The 23358-nt window shown below is 38.6% G+C and overlaps 1 protein-coding gene across 1 annotated transcript; it reads left to right on the top strand.

Moving 5' to 3' along the window:
• Window positions 1–1782: 1782 nt before the first annotated feature.
• LOC111346381 (leucine-rich repeats and immunoglobulin-like domains protein 2) lies at window positions 1783–21502 on the top strand. Its single transcript, XM_088733303.1, has 10 exons — window positions 1783–1903; window positions 2709–2796; window positions 4268–4450; window positions 14709–14795; window positions 15428–15584; window positions 15694–16017; window positions 17124–17423; window positions 17772–18044; window positions 18917–19056; window positions 21031–21502. Exons 5-10 carry the CDS (start codon window positions 15467–15469, stop codon window positions 21169–21171), a joined length of 1296 nt encoding a protein of 431 aa, XP_088589429.1. The 5' UTR covers window positions 1783–1903; window positions 2709–2796; window positions 4268–4450; window positions 14709–14795; window positions 15428–15466; the 3' UTR covers window positions 21172–21502.
• The last annotated feature ends 1856 nt before the right edge of the window (window positions 21503–23358 follow it).

The raw sequence follows: 23358 nt of genomic DNA, 5'->3' as shown, positions 1-23358 counted from the left end.
TCGGCTAGCCGAGGTGAGATTAACCGCGAAAACATCGATAAACCTGGCGCCTGAGGTCAGTATTTTCGTCGTTATCATTTGCCAGTGTTATCTGCCGAACAAAATGACAATCAGTCTGAAGAGATCAATATAGTAAATGAGTCTCAGGCAGAGAACAGATTCGTGCCCGTGCAGGAAGCTGAAATAACCACTCTTACCAAAACAAATCCACGGCAATTTTGTTTGTTTTGCTTAGCGACTGCTCAAAAGATTGCCCACGCAGCCCACTCACTGTCCCGGTTAGGTGAGTGGCATGTAAAGGCGGGCTATGTTTCAACCCTTCTAGCCGGGTAGCCCGGTTAGCCGGGGCACCCTCCCTCCATGTAAACAGGTCCCTAATTTTTACATCCTCAAAAACAACACTATTTCCACTTATCATGAGCTTAACCTGAAGCGACTCTGAGTTATACCACATGGTGAAAATGATCATGGAAAATTTGCTACAAAATACGATATTTAGATTTTGAAATATTGGTGACTTTTAAAAGCGTTCCGTGATGTCAAAATTCAGTATGAAACGGTCCCGTTTTAGACTTAAGCCATACCTCAATGCTTCCTATACAAATTTGTCAAATTGATACGAGCTTGCTTTCTTTTGCGCTTTTCATGAGCAAAGTTCATGTGCCTCTACTCAGGGTACTGATTTCCGTCATTTTACGGCTACCGATGCTCGTTTCAGTTTTCGGTAATTTTCTACGATAAAGAAGCAAGTCTGAAAAAAAAAAAAACCTTACCATGTTTCTAAGTTCACTATAAAGTATCTCTGCGCAAAATATGAAGGTTTTCAATTTTTTGATCAAGTGCCACATTTTTCAATTTTCACTCGGTCAATTCAAACATTCGCTCTTAATACTTTACAGGACAAAAAAAACCAACTCGTTTTGTCCGAATGCAATGATTGTGACATCAAAAAGCGGATCTCAAATCTTGCTCTGTCAAATTAACGGGAGGGTTAAGAAAGAAATAAACCTCCTTCTGGCTTGTTTTTATGTCGGCTGACAGTGTCCTTGACAAGTAGATTGTCGTCAAAATTTTATATTTGCCCTTGAAGCATCGCTTCTCAGCCAAATATTCAATTCTTCGAACAATATCTGACATATCTCAGCCGCGGACATCATCAGCCGACCTACCAACCGCCTGAAGGATATTATTTAGTGAATCATTAGAATCAGTAAAGATGGTTTGAAGGGATTTGATTATTAAAAGACTAAGAAGACGAGCATTAAAAGATGTGGCTGACGGGAGGAATTTCACACTGCACAGACGGTACTACAACGATATAGTATTGCCCCTTAACTGGTCACGAGATTGGAAGGACTGAAGTGATTCTCAGAATTGAATGTCGTCCAATTCAACACCTGAACCTTAGCCTTGTCCACGTGCACTTTTGAAGTTTTTAGACAAAACAATTGATAGCGTTATTGCTTCCTATTACAATGTACAAAATACCCCTACTGTTTCTCTCTTTTGTTGTTGTTGTTATTGTTTTTTAATCTTAACCACATTACGTTGACAATAGTCTACGCACGAGAACTGTACTGATCATAATCATAAGCTCCATGGTTTCCAAATGAGGTTCTATGCCAGGAAAAAATTGTGTACATTCACATCTAAATATTGCAAATATTTTAACTATCTTTCGGAAAATAAATCAATCAATACACAGGAAAAGTGTTGATTGAAGCTAAGTGTCAATGCCGATATCTGCACACTTGAACAACCGAATATCACAGTCAAGTTCCACTTAAACCACATCCTTTGCATGGACTTGCCTGAGCAGAAGATTCTTCGTTTCATCGTCATAGCAGTCGGTTTAGCTTACCTTATAAAATCGTTTGGCTGAGTTGTCAGAAGCTGTCACTGGGTAAGCATACCAGTCTTTTCCCATTTGTACCTTGGTATCTTTTGAGCAGACTATTTTTTTGGGTTGTGTTCCACTTATTTCAGACATGTGGCCAAATGTTTCAAAAGTTTTATTCAGTGAGTCGCGTTTCAGCATAACTCTACTCCGCCTCTGGGATTTTTTGTTTCTTTTGAATATTTGGGACCCTCACAGTAAAACTTGTACTACTGAAAAAACAGCATTCTATATGGCACGTTGAGCAATAACCAGTGGGTAAAATGACACGGAGACTTCTTAGCGGCATGACCGATGGTACGACTAATAAAAATATTTCCTTTGCTTATACGGCACCATAAAAACAAAGGTGCGTGCTAACAAGAACAAAACTTAATTTGTCGTTTAAAACGACGGCTTTTTAATGCGAATTTTTCACGGTTTTTCATTTGGCATGTGAGATCGAATTCATTCTTGCTTGTGTAGCTCGTCCCTTCCAGCACAGTCTTCGCTATTCCACAACTGAATATTTTAGCAGCTAGTGTTTAACTGAGTCCACTCTCTCTCTCTCTCTGACTGTCAATCGGATTACGCGTACCTACAACACGATTTAACCAGAATGGTTGGTAAAACCGAACGTCTCTCGGATCGATGCAGAAGAATATGAAAACGTTTACTGCTCGAACGGGTAGATATTAGCAATGCGCTGTTGTGGGTGTAACGAGTTTCAGGGAGATTAGGCGACTTTTGTGGAATCTATCGGCCTTCAAATGGCGACGGTTGGTGTTCGGGACCGGTTGAAGTGACCAGCTTTGTGTTTTTCTATTTACAGTTGACTGGTAGCACCATACGCGTTACAAAGGAAGTCACCAAAACTGCGTTAAAACGACCGTTGGCGACAAAGCAGCAACGGAAAAAAGGTAGGGAGACTCCACACGTTATATTCCACGCTTTTATTATTCTTTTTCCTTTTTCTTTTTGTTGTTTTTTTTTTTTTAATATAGATATAGAATATATAGATTTAGCCAAGGCTAAAAGCGGAGCTCCCAACAAGTGAAAATTTTGTAATAAAATTTCTTTACATATATAAGAAATTTTTAGCCAAAAATTTAGTCAGTATAGATTATTAATAAACCCATTGACACTTACGTGCAACACTTGCCTGTGAGAAGTCAAAATTTTGGAGAAACCAAGAAAGCAAACAGAATGCGCAGTCAATTTCTAAAAATCATCTTTTCCAAAAAACAAGCTCCAGCGAAAGAAGAATAATTCAAGAACTTATTTTCGACGAAAAAAGCGGTAGGTTAAGTCAAAAATCAAGATGAAAGATAAAAATCGCTAAACATTTTCGCATGTGTGCAAATGGCATACCGATCATATTTTAAAATAGAATGTGCGAATTTGTCCGTGAGTGAAGAGGTCTTAAGTTCCATGGAATCTATCAATAGTAAGCAAGACTGAAATGGCCAAGATATATTTCGGGACGACAGATTTATTCAAAACAATTTTTGATTTGCTGTTATAAGCAAAAAAAGGAACGAATTTCTTACGTGTACAAAGCCCACGCGGTAAAATTCATCACACTTAGATCGTTGTTTATTTGCCTTCAAGGCCAGAAATTGCGCAGCGTTATGTTGAAGATTCTGAAAAAACTTCGATTTGACGGAAAATCTTCTATTATCTTCTATTAAACAATACTTTTTGAACACATTGTTACTCGAATATGATACTTACCGGGTCATCGAATCGTCAAATTGTCGGCTACGCATTGCTTGAAGTCCGAAAGTTCGGTTTCCACTTTACGTCCATAATTCGCATCGCCTTAGGGCCTGATTACATGAGCCGGGCTGGCCCTGTTAGCCGGGCTGATTTCTTTTGTTTTGGTGTTCGCCAAAGCGTGAAAACAAAAGAAATCAGCCCGGCTAACCGGGCCAGCTCGGCTCATGTAATCAGGCCCTCAGAGAATCATAGTGTCGTTGACTCAAGAGCTTATTCTGTCATCTTTACGACCTTGATATCCATTCTTTTCCAAGCAGAATATTCTATAGCATTGTTACTTTACATTCTGAGTTCCACACGGTCTAACTCGATCGCAAATGAACAAAAACTTCGACCTGAAAATTTTGAGGGTCGGCCGCGCGGACGGCACATTTTCAAATTTGATCATATAGTACTTTCGTGATAGCATACATGACAGGGGCACGCACGTACGCATGTACGTACGTACGTACGTACGTACGTATGCTCGGTCACGTGACAACCAAACGAAAAGAGGTTGACCGTATTCCATGGGTATGGGGCTCTGCTCCACGCGCGTGGGAGCCCCGCTATAATTTTTCCCTTTTTTTGAACGGTCCGTGCTTACGCTTAATTTTCATTTTAATATGTTAGGTACTCCATTTAATGACCTTTCTAATTGGACCCCAAAATCATACACAGAACGCTTGGGCCACCTGCGCTCAGAGGAGCTCGCCATCATGAACAGTTAGTTACCCCTGATGTTTTTATTTTCCTTCAACCATACGGGATCTTGTCAACAGTCAGCTCCTATTCATCGTCTACCAAGTTATAAAGGTAAAACGTCGGATAGTTAATACGGCTTCGAGGCCAACATCTACTGACACTTGGCTTCCACAGTTAAGAAATAGTCAAGATTGAGCCGGCTCGCTTGCTGTATATTGGAAAATGTATTGTGATGCGCTTGAAATCACTACTGCCACTTATTCAATAACCCGTGAGGCAATTGCAAGATATCCAGTTTAACCATTCAAACCCTGCTAATGAAAATCGGGCTTCTGGAGTTGAGCTCACAAATTACGCTCTCTCGGCTTACGTTTTTAGTGTCTTCACCAAAAACTTATATTACGTTAATGAACTTAAACCGTGGGTCGCAAGACATCCTACATCAAATGTCACCACAAAACCACTAACCAATCAGATGTTGTTCTCAAAATAGTCGCGCCGCTGGAACGTGCACTAAAATTACATAAAAAAAAAAAAATTATCATTGGAACAGGGGTATGTATGGGGAATAAGTTTTCTCTGTTTATAATCTGTGAAGGTGTAGTCTGATCATCCGGGTGAGTGTAGTCCTGAGAAGGAATGTTGTCAGTGGTAGTGAATGACGGTTCCGACAACATGTACGGAAGTCATCATCAGAGTCAAGTGAATGATTGTTGTCAGTAGAATGTTCTTATTAGATGTAGGAGGCTTGGCAGTCGGAACAATTGATCTTATAAATCGTTCCCTATCTCTTCCTCGGTTCGTCTTTGTCTTTAACTTTGATTAGTAACTAACGTAGTGTGGTGATGGGTTTGTGCGCGACGCGGATATTGAAGGGTAATAAGATGCGCGAGATGTTTTCAGACATGCCTTTTATGAACTGTATGGTTGCTGCAGTCGTAGGGGTTGCGGTGTCGTTTGTTTCGGTAGTGGTAGTGGGTCGGTGAGTGTTTCGTCGGATGAAGTCGTTGTTGTAGTTGTTCTTCTAAAAAACACGGTGAAGGTATTTGTTCTCGCCGGATAAGCTGTCTGTCGAGTCGCATACTAGTTATGCGACTCGACATACTAGTTAACAGGGTTATGCGACTCGACATACTAGTTAATACTCACATACTAGTTAAGCGATATCGCTTTATGCATTAGTGCCTCCCGGTTAGCTCAATTGGTTAGAGCGCTGGACTGTTGTGCGGGAGGTCGAGGTCGATGGTTCGAGCCCCGGCCGGACCAACACTGAAGGTCTTAAAATAACCGAGGAGAATGCGCTACCTTTCTATAATATCAAGAAATGGATAGACATTCTAGTCTTCTCGGATAAGGACGAATAAACCGTATGTCCCGTCTCCTGCATCTATTAATTAATCAATTTGGTTGGGCAGGGGACGTTAAAGAACCCACTCACGAGATTACTGTGATGTGGTCTGGCCTGTTTATTGGGAATTAGGGGGGAGGGGACATCTTCAAACAAGTTTCCTTCGATTGTTAGTAAACTGCTGATTCAGTCCGGCCAAAGTCCCCCGAAAAGTGTTGTGATGCGCATTTGATCATAACCACATGTTAATTTGCGCAATATAAATATTAAATTATTATTATTATTATTATTATTATTATTATTATTATTGCACGCTAAATACCCTCTCTTCCGGCTGACGTATTGACGAATCAGAGTGCGTGTTTACCTTAAGCTATGCGATTCTATTTAGAATCGCATCATGAAATACGATCTCGCATTCTGATTGGTTAAGGAAGCTAGGTATTTGTATAGGTAATCACATGATTTCGAGTGCAATTTTGGAATAAATGAGCACGAGTAAATTTTTTCGCTCCGACGAAGGGCTAACTCTCGAAACGTCAGCTTTTGTAATCGTTACGGTGGCCAATTTACCATTTCAACTTTGTTGATATATCCAAATTATTTCGTTACTCCCACCGACGCAGCCCCAAACAGTTTCTTTCGAAACTGTCAGCCTTTATTCATTTAAATTTTTCCAAAGACTAACAAAATTGCATGAGCCCGTAGGGCACCAGAAAAATCATGTGATTATGTATTAATAATATACATGAAAAAATGCGAGAGGTAGCTTATCATAAATATACAGAAGAAAAGCGCGCGCATCACGTACAAAAATGATTTATTAAAACCCAAGAAGTGACATTGACCTTGACATTGACATCGACCAATCATTCTGACCCATCAGAATGTTTGCTTTGTTATTTTCTTTGCACTGTATTGACCCTCTTCTGCCCTGATCGCATGAATTAACTCTCTTCTGCACTGAATTACTTGAAAACTGCATTTATCTTAAACCAATCAGAACTGAGTAATTTTTTTATGTATATTATTAAGTGAGGAATTGCGAATTGAAAACGAAACTAAGTGATAATTATTTGCATCTACATAAGCATAACAACTATCGTAAAATTGTTACAAAATTTTGTTAGAGTCATTTTAAAATGTTTTCAAAACCATTGTCACCTTTTAAAGAGCCGAAAACAAAAAAAGCGTTTTTCAAAGCGAGCCTGAGGTTCTTCCCTGTTTTGAACTGAAATGTAATTACATTCGGCGGAACTAAACTGTAAGTAAATTCACGACTCATACTCAATATGACACAGAATGTAAATATTTTCCTATTGGTATGTTAGCACGCGGGCCGCTATGGCGTTAATTGAGTCTTTTGTTGCATGGTGTATTTAAGGTTTGGCATTTGTAATGTATTCATCTCAGCTCTCGAGCTTTCCTAGTTTTATGTTAAATTTTATCTGGCATGTAATTAAGCTGTCTTACCCCTAACCCCCAGAGGTCGGTGCGCCTGCATTTGGATGGGGAATACGTTCCCATTTTTCCCACTGGGTTTTTGGGTTTTCGTATCAGGCGGCGGCACACTAAACGCATTAGCCCGAGAGGTGATGACTAGTCGTTTAATACTCTGTGTAACTTCGTCGAACGGCATTAAATACGCGGGCTCCTAGTTCGAGCTGCACACCCACTCTTGTGTATGAGTCTTGAATTTACATAGGAACTGTAAATTCTTGGAGAGGCATGGAAAACCTCTTTCGCTCGCTACAACGCGAAAGCGAGAAAATCTTGCGAACACGACCCAGAAGAAAACAATCTCCGAGCCAACAGGTCACGCCAACCCGGGTTCAATATCCACCTACAGCCATAACCTTTTAGGAAAACAACGAAGGATGTCAAGCAAGTTGGCTGGGTTTTCATCAAGTACCAGTGAAGCTTTGCAAGAAGTCAACAGCCCTGCACTTCCATCAGCAGCTGGCAATAACACAACAGCAATGAATAACGGCAGTGAAGGTCTAACGGCGAGTGTTCTGGGTGGGGCTGTTCACCAGTGTATCGTCCAACAAGTCTCTAGTGAATATTTCCATCAACTTTCAGTCGAATGTTCATTCCAACGATTCAGCTAATGGCAGTTGCCTGTAGTGAATTTCTACAAATAAAAATATCAAAGTTTTTTGGACTTTTCATGAAACACTTCATTGTTTTTAAAGGGATCGATCAATACACGTATTTACACTTCAAGGTACTTGCCTTTTATTAATCGCTTTCAGTGCTTTCGCTTGCACACCTCATTTCTTTCAGTTTTTCCACCAAAGGGGTAAAAGGTGTAAATTGTTACCCTCTCGAGCAAATTATTTGGAAATGTGAGAAAAAGATTTTAAAAATAAACGACTTGTAAATTCAGTGAAATTCCACCATTATCCTTAGATAGTGTGAAGCTTATTTAAAAAGTTTGAAAACGAATGTAAAAACAAGGTTCAAATAGAGATATTGAAGGTTCAAACGTGTACGACTGGTTTTGCTTCGTATTCGCTACCGCGATGACAGATCTGACAGTTTACTTCGAAATGACTTTCTGGAGCGTGCGCTCAGGATAAAAACGAACAATACTATTGCGGTTTTCTTGTTTTCTTATTTTTATTCAATGATGCGATTCAAGGAAAATTCATTACCTGACTCGTGGATTCCGCGTTAAATTGCAATTGAAAACCGATGTCGGTTTACAATCGCAATTTAACGCGGAGTTCACGAGTCAGGTAATGAATTTTCCTATAAAATGCAGTTTCAGTGAGGGCCTCTTTATATGAGCCCGGTTGACCGGGCTGGCCCAGTTTCCGAGATCTCACCTTACCTCTAAATCCTTTGTAAAATTTACGATATGTTCGTATGAGAGGGCGGCCTGGTCCGCCTGGCTCGGCTTTCGAGATCTCGGTTTTTCCAAGCGGGATCTCGGTAAGCGGGCTAAAAAATTTTGTCATATGAAAACTTCATCCCGGTTACAAGGATGAATTCTTCGCATATTCGTTTCAACCTTCGTGACGAATAATTTCTCTTCCGCAACAAGGCGGTCCGAATAGCATCGTTTTCCTTTGCCTGATGAATTTTCCACATCACTAGCAACCCGTTTAACTGCAGTGATACAGCCAAAAGGGTTGCCAAAGCCATGATAGACGCTAAAAAGCAATATCTCGGTTGCGTTTCGCCATCTTTGTTTTGTTTTTTGTAATTCGTCCCGGTAGGCGGGCCAGCCCGGTCAACTGGGCTCATATTAAGAGGCCCTAACTGATTGTCTTTATTTCTAGCTGCGTGGTCAAAATAAAAGAACTTCAGGAATTCTCGAATAGAATTCCCTAATCTGCTCGCCGAGAAGGAAAAGTTGACATGTTTTTACTTCAAGAAATTGTAGCGACAAACCAACTAGATTTTCATTCAGACATTTCCTGAAAATCTTATTTACATTAGAGCTGAATAAAAACCACCTAGAAAGGTAATGTGCACTCAAGATTTATGGCAAATCCGTTTGTTGTCCGCAACTTTAGCTTACATTTGATAGTTTAAGCGTTTAGGTCAGTTCCTGTAAATTTCAACGAGGACTCCACGAAAGCTTTAATTTAAGCTGAGGCAATGGTAACAAATTTGGCTGAAGGAAAATTTATTGTGTGCCGCGAGTCAACAAAATAGTTGGACGATGTTTGAATCAGTGCACATGGGTGAATGTTGCTGTCTATGGATTTTGCCGCATCTTTCGTGATGCGTTCTTACGGTCTTACAATGTTATTAGCGAGCTTAACTCCGACGACGGCAAACATCTGGGACGGTAAGCGGAAGTGAAGTTACCGCCCGAATTACTTCCGTTTGCCGTCGTTGTGAGGTTTCCCGCCGTAGCGGCCTTGTCTGTGACGTGAAGAAAGCCATTTTGCCGTCGCGGCTAAAACGTGAGTAAACCTTAGCAAAATAACGCCATTTTAACTTACTTTGGGCGAAAATTGTTGGCAATTTTAACAGTTTATTGTTATGAGAGGATGTGTGTGAAATGGCTGAGCAAAAATAAACGATTTGTTCATGGAAATTTTAAATAATTCGTTTGCCTTTCTCATAAATAGTTCGTCACTAAAACTAGCTCGATGTCAATCAAGCAACCCAGTAAGTTTTACAATCTCACTATTTCTCTTTATTTCGATGGAAAATTCGTAGACTAGTTCGGACATAAATTGATGGCCATGATATTATTCCAGGAGTCTTTTCTGGAGTCTAACCGACCACCGTGAACTATGGTTCATCTGAGAAAATTTTCATAGTCAACAGTTTCAGTAATGTTTTTCAGCCATAAAAAACGTACTTGATTAAGCGTGAAAAGTTTGCTTCAGGAAATTGGTTTAACATTTATCATCATGATAAGATTATACCTGTATTATGCTGCTTTGCATACATGTCTATGCTGTGATTAAGACTTTTCCTGGGTTTAAAAAGGTCACTTACGAGTACCAACGAGGGTACGCTAATCTTCTCAACAAAAGAGAGGGGCATTCAATTCCATCGCAAAGAGCCCCTTGTTCACATGTATACGAATCAAGTAGCCCCATTACGTCTGCGAGAGTAGGTATGTCCCTTTTTCGGTAACGAATTTCTGCCAAGCACTCACTTCCGTCGAGTCCTTCTTAGTCCAAATGCTTGAATTCTGGTAGGGATAATCGAGATTAATTGAAATGCCATTCACCAGTAATGTCATTCACCAGTAAAAATTCATCTTCTGAATGTCACCATCATCGAAACTTTCGATCAACAATCCACGAACCTTTCTATAGGTAGCCATTGCTTTTCCTAAACTTCGAAGAGGAAAGCGAGTCAAGCCGCCGTCGCACGCTTTATCTTAAGGTTATTTTTCGTGCCATTGCAACGGCGATCTCTCTCCAAGCCCCCTCGACCAAGTCTGCCGTCCCAGATGTCTGCCGTCGTCGGATCTTAAGCTCGTTATTAAAGAGACTTTGACGGTTATAACGGGAATCAATAACTCGATCACAAAGTGAGATTGAATTTATCATTCTCTTTGCGCCTCGTGGTTTACAAACTTTTCCCGTATTCCTCTTACATCCCACATGGTTTATCAACCGGTAAACGAATAAAAAGTGTGGTTTATTGCTTAATAATTTGAATATATCAACAAAGTTCAAATGGTAAATTGGCCACCGTTACGATTATAAAAGCTGACGTTTCGAGCGTTAGCCCTCCGTCGGAGCGAATTATTGCTTAATAGACTTAGCCAAAATGGCTTTCGAACGCTCAGCTTTTGAACTTACGATTTACTCTCATGGAACTAAGTATCTAGTTAATTCGATTATCCAAATCTTTCCCGCTTTTGTTAAAAAAGATAAATTTCCTTATGGTGGGAAAGATGATGGGATCTTATGAAGATTGACAGTATATCAGTCGAAATGTTGTGACTCCAGAACCGTTATACAAACTATAAAACATTTATTATTCAATTATTTTCAGCTGTCGTGGCTTAATCGGAGGCGGCTTTAAACGCGAGCAGGGGTAAAAAGTTTCGATATTTCGCATATTCCTCTAGCAGATGCCTTGGGAAACCTTAGACATTCAACGTGCAAAGTCCAAAGCTAAGGAAATGTCCAATGTGCTTAACGGCTTGGCCTCAAGTTCTCTCGCTAACCTGTTCATAAGAGTAACACCCTCATTATAGTAGTGGTAGCATATACTCCCACTATAGAACTCACTGCCTGAAGACAATCGATTCTGCGGCGAATTGTTATCATCATTCAAAACTGACATCAAAGCTCAAAACTCCTCATTTTCTTAGATTCTCGGGATTCTTTCCTTTAACATTGTCACCTACTTTTTAAAATGTACTTATCTAGATTTTATAATTTATAATTTAGTTAATTTAATTTAATTCAATTTAATTTAATTTAATTTATTTAATTTATAAATTATAATTTAGTTTCTGGACAAATCACCTCAGTTGCTGGGGGAAGCATGTTTTAAATAAATTCTTTTTTAATACTTGCCTCCTAAATCTTTAAGTGATAAAGATTGGCACATTACTAAGGTTACAGTTTTAATCTGATTAAAGCTCGAATCCGAATTAGTCTCCAATGAATAAAAATAGCAGCATCTGGTACATATCATTTTCGACACTAAAGCCGATTTTTCGGCTTAAATGTTCCTTACTTAGGAGTCCTCATTTCCTTGGATTCTCGGGATTATTTCTTTTCATATTTTCACCTATTTTTTTAGAGTATACTTATCTAGATTTTATAATTTAGTTTCTGTGGAAATCAGCTTTGTTGCTGGGGCAAGCGTGTTTTAAATAAAATCTTCAGTAATACTTACTTCCTAAGTCTTTAAGCAATAAAGATTGGCACATTACTAAGGTCGCAATTTTATCTGATTAAAGCTCGATTCCGAATTAGTCTCGAATTAATAAAAATAGCAGCATCTGGTTCACATCACTATCAACACTAAAGCCGATTTAAAAACGGAGTCCTATACAATTGCAGAATGCGATTGCAAGCAAACCCTTGAAATCACGATTAATCGTTTATTTTTTTGGGAATTTTCCCAAATATTTTTTTTTCGAGCGAACTCAGTTAAAACGATGTAAAGTTAATAAAATAGAGGCTACGTCGGTTTAAACTTCATACTTAAGTGTTTATTCATTGAGTTTTCAATAAGCAAACAGATATTAAGGAAGTTTTTGCGAAAAGTTGAGTAGCGGGATGTATGGAGTCCTTTCAAGCGTTCTAATTTTAGAAACACGAAGAGAAAACGTTTCTTTCCTTTTAACGCGACAACAGCAGAAATGTGTTCATATTTCAGTATTGTCGTCATATTCAAATTTTTAACTGGAAACTTTACTCATTGATGGTTTGCAATAGCAATACAAGTAAACTATAACTGCACATGGCTATTTACGAATTAAAATACGCAAAATGTTTTAAATAAATTGTCTTCCTAAATTTTTGTCATGAAGATATGTAGCTCGAACGGGACCACGCCAGCGCCTGTACTTTGAAGTGCAATATTTGTATTTCCCCTGTTAAAAAAGGAAATTTTTACAAACTTCAGAGTACCTTGCCTAGTGATATGGTATGTACTGGATTATTTATCGACTGATGTCAGTGGCGTTTGAAGTCAATTGTTTTACATGCTTAAGCTTCCAGGATATCAAAGAATACTGAAGTAGAATCAGCTAATGGCTAGCATTGATACTTTGGCTAATTTCTCGCCCGGGCAGTTTTGATGTCACCAAATTAAGCCTATATCGCTTTCCTTGTTTATGTATCCCCGCTCGCCCAGACATGCTAAATTTCCCACGCGTTGGGATGTTGCTTTAACACTATTGCCCTATGAAATTGTCTGATATGAAACTTTCTTTTTGTTTTTTAGTCTTATTTTAACTCGTTTAGTTATTCTTTAATTTCCACACGGCATCTAAACTGAATGATGTCTGTCCAGCAACCTGTTACCTGCTAACGTAAACAGCGCCAGGTTACATTTTTAACTGTATCGTATGAATGAGGTTCTTCCAAAGATTTTTGTTGTAGACACTCGACTTCCATTTCCCTCTCAAATCAAATCGTCGATCCTTCGCGAGGAGAGAAATGAACCCAGCCTCGCTTCCAACCTTGTTCCCCCTGGTTTCTCATCTTCCCGCCCCCTTGGAACGAGGTTCCCTCGTTTCTGGAAGCGCTTCGGGATGGATATTACTCGAAACGTTGTTTTCAACGCTGCGATCTGATAATCGTTACCTTTGGAAGACTTAGAAACGTCTTTTTTCGTCTTCGGCTACTCGCTAACTACTTAGCTAACCTAACCTTCAAATTGCGAACAAGATGAAATGTGTTTTTTTGTGAAATATTCTATTATTAAAAGCTGCTCTATGCCGGTAGGCATATGACGGCGAAAATGAAATTAGAAGTTTAAACTTTCACTATGAGGATAGAGAAAATTGTGTAAACCAAATCTAGGTATGCCCTTTTGCAAACGTTTGATGTGTAAAAGACAGTATAGGAACTTTCAGCGGAGCTCAAGCTGTACCTCTCCTCCCCCCCCCCCATTCCAACTTAACAATGGATAATCAAAATGCTTCTTTGATTTAAAATTTACCACCAACAAATCATCTATATATATAGGTATATACACAGAGTGCATAAAAATCCTTTATTTACAACAGTTAAAACAAAACAAAGCAAAACAAACCAATCACAGCCAAACATAAAGCTTCAAAAGGCAAAGTGTAACCATTCGATCTCTCCCCATTCATGAGCATAATTCATTTTACATGAAGTCTAAAATCTAAATCACGTCAAAGCCTTCAGAGTTGAATAGATCTGAAATCAATTTCCTGAGACGTATAAAATTTAAATGTGGAGAAACGAAAATTAAATTAAAATCAAATCTCCGGATTTCGGCAAAAATTGGATATGATTGAGACGGATAAAATTAGGCGGAGCTTTTTGTCAACGTCTGAGACAAAATAATCCAAATTAAATCAATTTTCTCTCTCTCTTAAGTCCAATCTTCGATCCCTTTCGAGAACAGACATGACCTCGGCCTCATTTTTAGAAAGCGCTTTGTGAAAAAAATTTACTTGACTCGTTGTTTTCAAGTTTGCGAAACCGCGTTCCGTTAAGATGGGTTGAGCAATATCCTTTTCTTGGATAATTGTACTCATATCTTTACTTGCAAAAAAATTCCCAAAGCTATTCGGGCCAAAATAACGATTACATTAATTAAGCTACATTTTCTCTGTTCTCTTAGTAACAAAGAAATCTAAAGGACCGAGTTTCTATTTGCACATATGTAGACGTATAGATTTAAAGACAGGATAATTGTAGACACGTAGAGATTTTCGTGTATCAATTTCCGCTAAATTAAAACTCGAGATTGCGACAACAATTGGATATCCTTGTCTGGGGACGGATAGACCTTTACGACTGACCATCTTTTTAACGAGGACTTATGGGATTGATATAAAAGGAGTAATGTTGTAATCAAAAACATCTCTTTCACCATCAGTGTGATCAAAGAGGCTTCAACCACAGGCTTTCCTCTGGCATTCTGTGTCCTTCTGCCGTTATTGCTGCAGGTCGTCTTCAAATTAAAGTAGGTTTTTTTTTTATTTTTCTTCTCGAGTAACTATAATCACCAAGTCAGCAAGAGTTTTTTGTTATTATCATTCAGGAGTACTGGCTTCAGCGCTTCTACAACTTTTTTCCTCTTACTAACCGTCTGACTCAGCATCAATCATCAAATCAAGCTAAACTGGTTTTATCTCATCCAAGCATTTTTTCTTACTACGTCGAATTTTAATGAAAATTCCTTAGCCCACTGTTACATTCCAATCAACGTAGCTAAATTTTTCATATCGCTGCTGCTACATTCCATATCATAACCCCCAACAACGATTTCTGTCATGTTGGCTGGATTTTTGTCACCCAGTCAACTCTGGTGTTTGCCTCAGCCCCAGGATCGTTATGGTGACTATTTTTCTCCACAGTTGCAACAATTCTGTTTTAATCATTATTTCTGGATCTGTCGTTCACTGTACCTCATCTCAACGAGTGAAAAATTTAAAGCAGTCATCCTCCATTTTTGTATGTAAGGCCCCGTCGAAAAAATCTTTGGAATGTATTAAAAAAGCCTTTTTTTAAGATGTTTTTTCCCACCCTGTTAAAAGTAATTCTGCTCCTTGATGATTTTGATACCTTTTATCCAGTGGAAAATTCCATTTGCAGGCTCCCGGATACACCATAACACACATTTCTTGACACTTCATGATGGTGGGTGACTCTTGGCTAGTAAAAGCAACAAAGTGGGTATTACTATTGACTATTGCCGGGACTTTATGGAATCTTCCTTTTGTCAGAAGCGAAACGTGCAATTCCAAGAAGAGTATGGCCTATTCTTTTAAACTTTCTTTTTTGGCTTAAAATTTGACCTCCTCAGTTGGGGTAGAGATTTATTAAATTTGTTTTACCCACTAATTTTATATCTTGTATAGTAAGACCAGTTGTCTACATCACTGCAAGTCCAGAAAATTACAATCTAACCGTTGGTGCCTCCATTATGCTAATATGTGAAGCGGAGCCAAGAACAATAGACACAGGATATCTGGATAGATGGGTGAAGTATATTCAGTGGTACGACCCACAGGATAGAGAAGTCGGAGCAAAGTGTCAGCAACCTTCAAGTGTATATGAATATAAACGTCGATTAAGCTGTCCATTGGTGCTTAAGAATCTGACAGTTGACGAATTTGGCATCTACACTTGCCAAGCGGGCAATCCTTATAAGAATCACTGCACAAGGCATTTAATTACGTTAGGTAAGTATTTTCATCATTCCTACGCATTACAGTAAACATGCTACGTTTCTTGTTTGGGAAAGGTGAATACTTTTTTTCCTTTTTTTTTAACTAAGGTAATGAACAGATAAAGCGCTTTGTTGATGAAATAATAATATACATAGACAATCTAGTTTTGAACATTATTGACATCATTTCTATGATCAGTAAGGTTATAGGCGATGGAAAATTCAGTGATCGATTTGTTAAATAGCGCACGCGCTGTCAAAATTTCGTCTGTCTTGACTTTCTGTGATGCTTTTTTTCATATCAATTATTAACAAGTTACAACATGTTTTCTGGTGAAATTCGGTAAAGTATTCAAAGACTACAAATTGCACTCGCCCTACAAGATCGTGCGATTTTGTTGTCTTTGAAAAAATTAGTCGTGCTCACGAACACCAAATTGCTCTCGAAAATCATAATATTACCAATATGTATTTGCCACAAAAGTAAAGATTAAAATGAATGTAAGGAGCATCACTTGACCTAAAACACTTTATGATTCATATTGTATTGAAGAGGAACTGATTCCAAGCCAAACATTGCCATTCCGTGGTACGTAAGTCATCTAAAGCCAGAGAATGTAAAGAAATTTATTTTTCTCTCTCTAACCCTAGTAAACCTTAAAACCTCGATGAATAAAGTGTATATAGTGAACTCCCCATTAACGGACACTCTCGTAAGCCGACAAGTCCACATACTGACACTTTTCAATTCCTCATTCTGCCCTCCAGTCATACTAAACATTCCTCTGGGCAAACACTTTCTCACAGACGGACGCGGACACTTGAAATTGAGAATTTTATTTTTCTTATCTTTCCGCTCTCTCGTAAGCGGACACCCCATGAATAAAAATTAACTAGTGGCAATAAAATTTATCGCGTCTTTTTAAATAAAAAAAAAACATGCACTTTAACAGAGTACCAGCACAGAGGGGATCGGTTTTGCTGATTCCTTATTTTTCCGCAGGGAAGCAAGCTGTCGGAGGCGGACAGTTCTAAGAACGAGAACTTTTTCTAATTCCCGAGGGCCTCTGCTTACGAGAGAGTTGACTGTGTTTATATCAGTTCACACTTTCCTTTCAGGCTCTGCACCAGAATTCGTGGAGGCTCCAATGAACCAAAGTGTCACGATCAATTCCACTGCAACTTTTCACTGCGCTGCCAAGGGTCTCCCACTGCCAATAATCCACTGGATAAAGGACAATAAGTCCCATCACATACAGTCCAACCATACACATGTCGCACGTGTTGTTCAAGACGACATAAACAATAGCAGCCTTGAAATAACAAAACCAAAGAAGAATGGAAGATATCAGTGCATTGCAAAGAACGTCGTTGGTGTAAAAGAATCAGGCGTCGCCTTCCTGATTCCAAAGAATTTAGGTCAGATTTACATGATAAGCTATTATGGCGACTCGGTTTAGTTTATACTTGGGACCTAACTTTATCCATTCGGATGATCGGCAAAAAATTTTTTTTAAATGGTCAAGGGCATGATTTTTCCAATAGAGCGAATTCATTTGGCTCATTATTATGTGCTAATTGCTAAGAAGTAGTCCCTTTGAAACAAGAACTAGGATTACTACTTAGGTTGTGTCCCTTGAGTCAACGCGAATGGAGAGTTTTACATTTGCTCTGCTTGCCTTGCTTTTACAAATCCCATCTGAACATAGTATTATTTTCCTCAAACTCTTGCAATAACTAGTATACTTTTTAAAAAAAAAATTACAGAAGAGCTGGAAGACCCAAAAAACAAAAGTCATTCAACTGGCTCCACCGTAATTTTCAGCTGCAATGCCACTGCTCAATCCAAGCCAAATATGAAATGGATCAAGAACAATCCAAGGTTAAAGCTCACTGTAACCCCAGATGCCACAGAATGCCAGAGCATACAAAGCATAAAGTTCATAAACGAGAAGATGGAGGAAGTTGAATGCCGCACAGAAGACCGTTTGACAACTGGAAAGAGGAAGTCAAAATTGGCCTCTTTACACACAGAGGAAGGCAAGTTCTTGAAATCAAAGAAACAGTTTGAATCTACTTTTCGAAAATATTTATCGACCTCACCAAATTTAAAATGCAGGCCGTATAGCAATAAAACGTATAATGAAATCCTATTCAAAGCACTGTGAGCCAATATTTTCAAACTTTTTTCGCTAAAAGTCATGCAGTAGGATTGAGTCACCTATAAGACTACCGATCTAAGACTCAATTATATTTTTGTGATCACATTGCCTTTATATTCTTCATGCATGTACGACGTAATTGACGATCATAATAATCAGCCATCTTAAACTGTACCAATGAGTAGTAATTACTCTAAACATCTTCGAATGTGATTGATTGATAAACTGCCCATTTTTTTACAATTCTACAGTGTTGTAAGCGGAAAGTTGGTCGTAATCGGGCACTTGTAATCTAACGGTTATATCAGCCAATCACACTGAGCAAATTCAAATGAATCCAAAAATTACAGAATTGATTACAGTATCCAAAGCAATGGCATACTACCCAAAGTTGAGGATTTCAAAAAGATAAAGGACGCTGTCTCTAGTGTGTGTTTGTCAAATATTGTAATGATTAAGTGATTAACAGTTGGAATCAGAAGCCCTTTTTTATGAATACATTTTGCTTTTCTTAGATATTGTATCGCTTGTAATTAATTGGTAACAGGACGTCATGTCATCCAATGCAGTAAATAATCATAATCGTGATTGACAGATCGGACGGGCATATCGCGTTCGTCCAATTTGGTTAATCAGCTCGTATGATTACATGTTTAATTGGACAACACACGATCAATTTTTAATCACCGTGATGAAAAATGTTGGCTATCAAAGGTCTTAAGTTGTAGTTTGATTTTCGTCTTATCTCAGAAATTACAGAAACAAGACCGCAAGAAAGCTCAACTACTCAGATTGCAATAGTAATCGCTGCATCTTGTGTGGTGGCAACCTTGGTTATCAATGGTGTTTTGGGGCTTTTGTGGTACAAGCGATATAAAGGTGGCAATAAGGTAAATATACCTGGTTTTGGTGTTTGTTTGTTCGATTTTCTGTTCACTTTACCGTACTTTTTCTTCTTCATCTAAGAAACAGAAATGTAACAAAAATGATATACAAACATACAGATCAAAAACTTAGCGTCCAGGTTCGCGCTGCATTTTCTTCACTTGAACTTTTTAAGGATGCATCCACACTACTGTGCTACGTTTTCTTATGATGAAGTATTCATTTTGATTCAATTTTGCTTGTCGTCCACACTAAAAAAGCTGGAAACGCGAATGAAAACCGGTTTCAACCGGTAGTGCTAAACGCATCATTTTTAAAACGCTCCAATTTTTGTGAGGACACGTGGAAGCGAAGGGTTTTGGAATCAAACTATATGGATTTTGAAATAAGAAAGCAATGGCACGGACAACTGACAGCCATTACCAGAAATCGGGGACATTTCGAGCCCGATACGAAATGTCAGCGGTATATCGTCTCACAGACAATTCAATATGCCCTGGTGGAAGTGAAGGGAAGACATAATTTTCTATTTTCGTAAAACCCCACGAGAGAAAGGCCTGGTACCTTTCTATCCCAGAAAGCAAAAAGAGACGTCAAAACAAGGAAAATGGCGGCCAAATTGTGCAGTTACTGGGACTTATCTTTCGTGTCCTTCCATCCTAAAATTAAGGTATTTAAAAATGGCGTATCTGGCTTTTGAGCTCTGTGAAAATACGAAGAGTTTCCCGGTTCGAAAAAAATTTGTGGGCCAACATATTCGACCGTTTACGAGCAATTTAGTTGAGCAAACTTCTGCAGAATGCATATCGATCTACGCAGTTGCGAATCTTCACAAGGTTGTTCCCACGAAAAAAGAATTGTAACACCTAGTCGAAGCAGATATTAAGAGTTTTTATGGGAAAATGGAGTCAGAATTATGAGTTCACTCGTATACCTTGGGAAAAGGTAGGCTTGAATTTGAGTTTTTTTTTTTCGTAGCGATGGACGCATTAACCGATGCAGGCTGCATTTCCAAGTACACAGCGAGAACATATCCCATTCTTAGACAGCTATTTAAAAAAAAAAAACAATCTTTTCCCATACATTTTCTTATACTGTTTCGGCGCCATTTTGCTTGTAACATGAGAACCGCCTCCGCCATGTTGTCCCTAATTTCCTGCAATGCTAAAAGAAAATGCTATTATAGACAAAATAATTTGCTTCGTTTAGTTTGCGACGAAACTGACACCTTTGAAGAAACCCGAGTGTGCCGGGCTGGAGCCCAAATATCTCAAGTATGTTTGAGTTAGTTCTGAGGTCTATGCAGTTCTTTGACTGGAGTTGGAAGCACTGCTTTTACTGGATATATTCCCCTTTAATAAGTATACCGATAAAATATCAGAAAATCATTTTTTTCAATCACTTGTTCGTTCAATATCATTTTGAAAACTACTGGAACGCGCTTAGCCATATAAAGTATGCGCAGCTGCATGCGAGCGGTTTATTCGTAAAATTCGCCCAGGCCATCCCTAATACCCCATATTAATGAGCGGGTACTTCACAGCACAACGCAAATTAATGTGTCTGCGATCAGGCAAATCTTCTCACCGCACACTTGTCAGAACTGAGCGTTTTAAAAATTTCGTTACCGTTAAGTATCAACCTGTGTAAAGTATTGTGTGTATTTATTTATTTAGGTTTCCAGTGTGTATATTTTTAAAACTGTACCGGTAATTCAGCCTTAGGCTGCAAGTAGTCCGAAATAAACTATATTATTATTATTATTATTATTATTATTATTATTATTATCATTATTATTATTATTAATATTATTATTGTAGGAACTGCACTGTTAAGGCACAAATACTATTCTATCGGTTAAGCTAGACCGAAAACAGAATTAAAAGAAGATACGAAACAAGGCAATAAACAACACCACATCAACACGTCTCTAAAGTTCCTCTTCGCGAATTTGTCTTTTCTTATTTCATACACGTCAGCTGGAGGGACAGCGAAACATCGAGAGGGTTCTTATGCGCAATGGCAAATACCCAACAGTCTTAATTGCGCAGGATGCAAGAGAGTACCCGTCGCTCGAAGCCAATAACATGGAAAGGGTTGAGGAAAAGCTCCTGCTGTGAACAATGGAGAATAATTTGTTTGACATGGAACCTTGATGGAACGAGCTATACACGATCCATAATGACCACAGCTAATTAAGGAATTGTTGTCCCTGGCGCTATAAACTTTAAATGATAATCCACGGAAGTGAAAGTGAAAATTATTCCCTTGAATTTAGAAAGTGTCGATCTATTATTGCCATAAGTTCTCGACAATTTTTCCAGAGTCCCGATCGAAGTATGAAAGTTAGATAAGGTGGTTAGAAGAATATCACGACCAGTCTAAAATTGTAAAACTTTAACGAATGTAACTTAAGTCGATTCAAGCTTCAATTAAATTTTCTAGCTCACAGTTCTGCTTGAACTTAAATGAATAAAGTGGGTAAATTTCTAAAGAAGCTATGGTGTTGCGTCGTGGAGGATATAACAACTCAAGATAACTTGGTTCCATCATCTGAGCTGATAAAATGGCCACGTCATCGTAAAGAGTTTCTAAAGCTCACATTTCAAACGTTAGCCCTTCGTCAAAGGCTTAGTTTTGCCTCATGTGATTGTCTTGATTTCCTCATTTTATACTCGTTTGCCAGTATAAGGTAAAAAAAAAGGTTCAGAAAGTGGGTTCACGGTAAAGAAATTAGAATGGATAAAGCTTGCCTCGTTTTACAAAAACCTTCGCACTCTTTTTGACAGGGATAATTCTCTTCGGTTTTCGGCATAAATAAAGACGCCCCGAGTGCTACGATTCTCTATACTTGCACGTCTCTTTCGCACTTCTCTTTCTATACTTGCTATACTTACTTTCTATACTTCTCTTTCTATACTTGCACTTCTCTTTCGCAATAGTCACCACTCGAGTAGTGCTCTATGCAGCCGCGTTTTGCCGATTTCTTCAAGCATTTTGGGGGTAAGGGGAAGATAAATGAAAGTAAGACAAAATCATTTAAAAAGTGACGGAGCGCGCCAAGACTTTTGCCGCTCGTGTGTCACCGGTATGAGCTAATATATAGTTTTCTGTTAAACATAGCTCCCAGGCCCTTTTAAAACGGTCAGGATAGTCGATAGTAGTCTCAACTTTCATCACTATCACTGACTATCATATTTGCGTTCAATCGGTTCATGATAGTTGATGATAGTTGACAAAATCACGAAATAAGATCGCGTAATTCCTCCATTCGCTCGGGCGAAGGGCTAACGCTCGAAAGTCAGCTTAGAAACTCTTCACAGTGGCCAAATTGCATTATCAACTCAGTTAATGAAACTAAAAAACGACTGGCGTGTGCTGAGGACAGCGATTTCGGTGGCATTTAAAATTTAAGTCAAGTAGTTGCGAGTTGACTTGAAGCCTACCAAGAGATGACGAGAACAAACCAGGAAACATTCTGCGAAATTTTGAAGAGCATCTTAGTCACTTCATCTTTTGCCATTTCGTTTCGATCCAGTGTTCGACACAACTGTTGACAGATAAACTATCATTCCCTATCATCCACTCGTTCAAAATGCAAAAACTAACATCAACTGTTATTTCGCATTTGAACATGTCTAAACCAAATGATGTTTGATGATATAGTTTGGATATATCAACAAAGTTGAAATGGTAAATTGGCCACCGTAATAACTACAAAAGCTTACGTTTCGAGCGTTAGCCCTTCGTCGGAGCGAATAGAGGAATTGTGGGTTGTGTGTGCTTTTAAAGGCAGAAAATGGACCTACCTTATTGGTGGAAACATGGCAAGGAGAAAAACACGAATAAATAATGATAACTGAATTGAGTGGAGTGCAATTTGGGCTGAGATCATACGCATGATTTAAAAATCGAACGAGCGCACAGTGCGAGTTCGATTTGAAATCACAAGTATGATTTCAGACCAACATTGCACGACACGAGGTTCAATTACCACTTTATTACATCCATTTTGAAATCGCCCAAATACAGGGCTTAGTCAAATCAAATATTTTATTGATGCAGTACTGAGCTGGTGTTCAAATAAAAAGCGGAACCGGAAATGCTTCTACAGCTTATTTTGTATGCAAAACAGAAAGACTTTGACGTCATGTGTCAAAAATTCAGTCAAGCGTAAAATGTGCGATTTGGAGCAAAAAATGGTGCGATTTGTGAATAAATCGCATTGATTAGAGCCAATCAGATTACAGGGACGACCAGTGATTTAAAAATGGATGTAATAAATTAGTGGAATGAAAAGCGTTCTT

This window comes from Stylophora pistillata, chromosome 1, assembly GCF_964205215.1.
Source record: "Stylophora pistillata chromosome 1, jaStyPist1.2, whole genome shotgun sequence".
NCBI classification, from domain to species: Eukaryota; Metazoa; Cnidaria; class Anthozoa; order Scleractinia; family Pocilloporidae; genus Stylophora; species Stylophora pistillata.
This window is presented reverse-complemented; position numbering and strand designations above follow the sequence as displayed.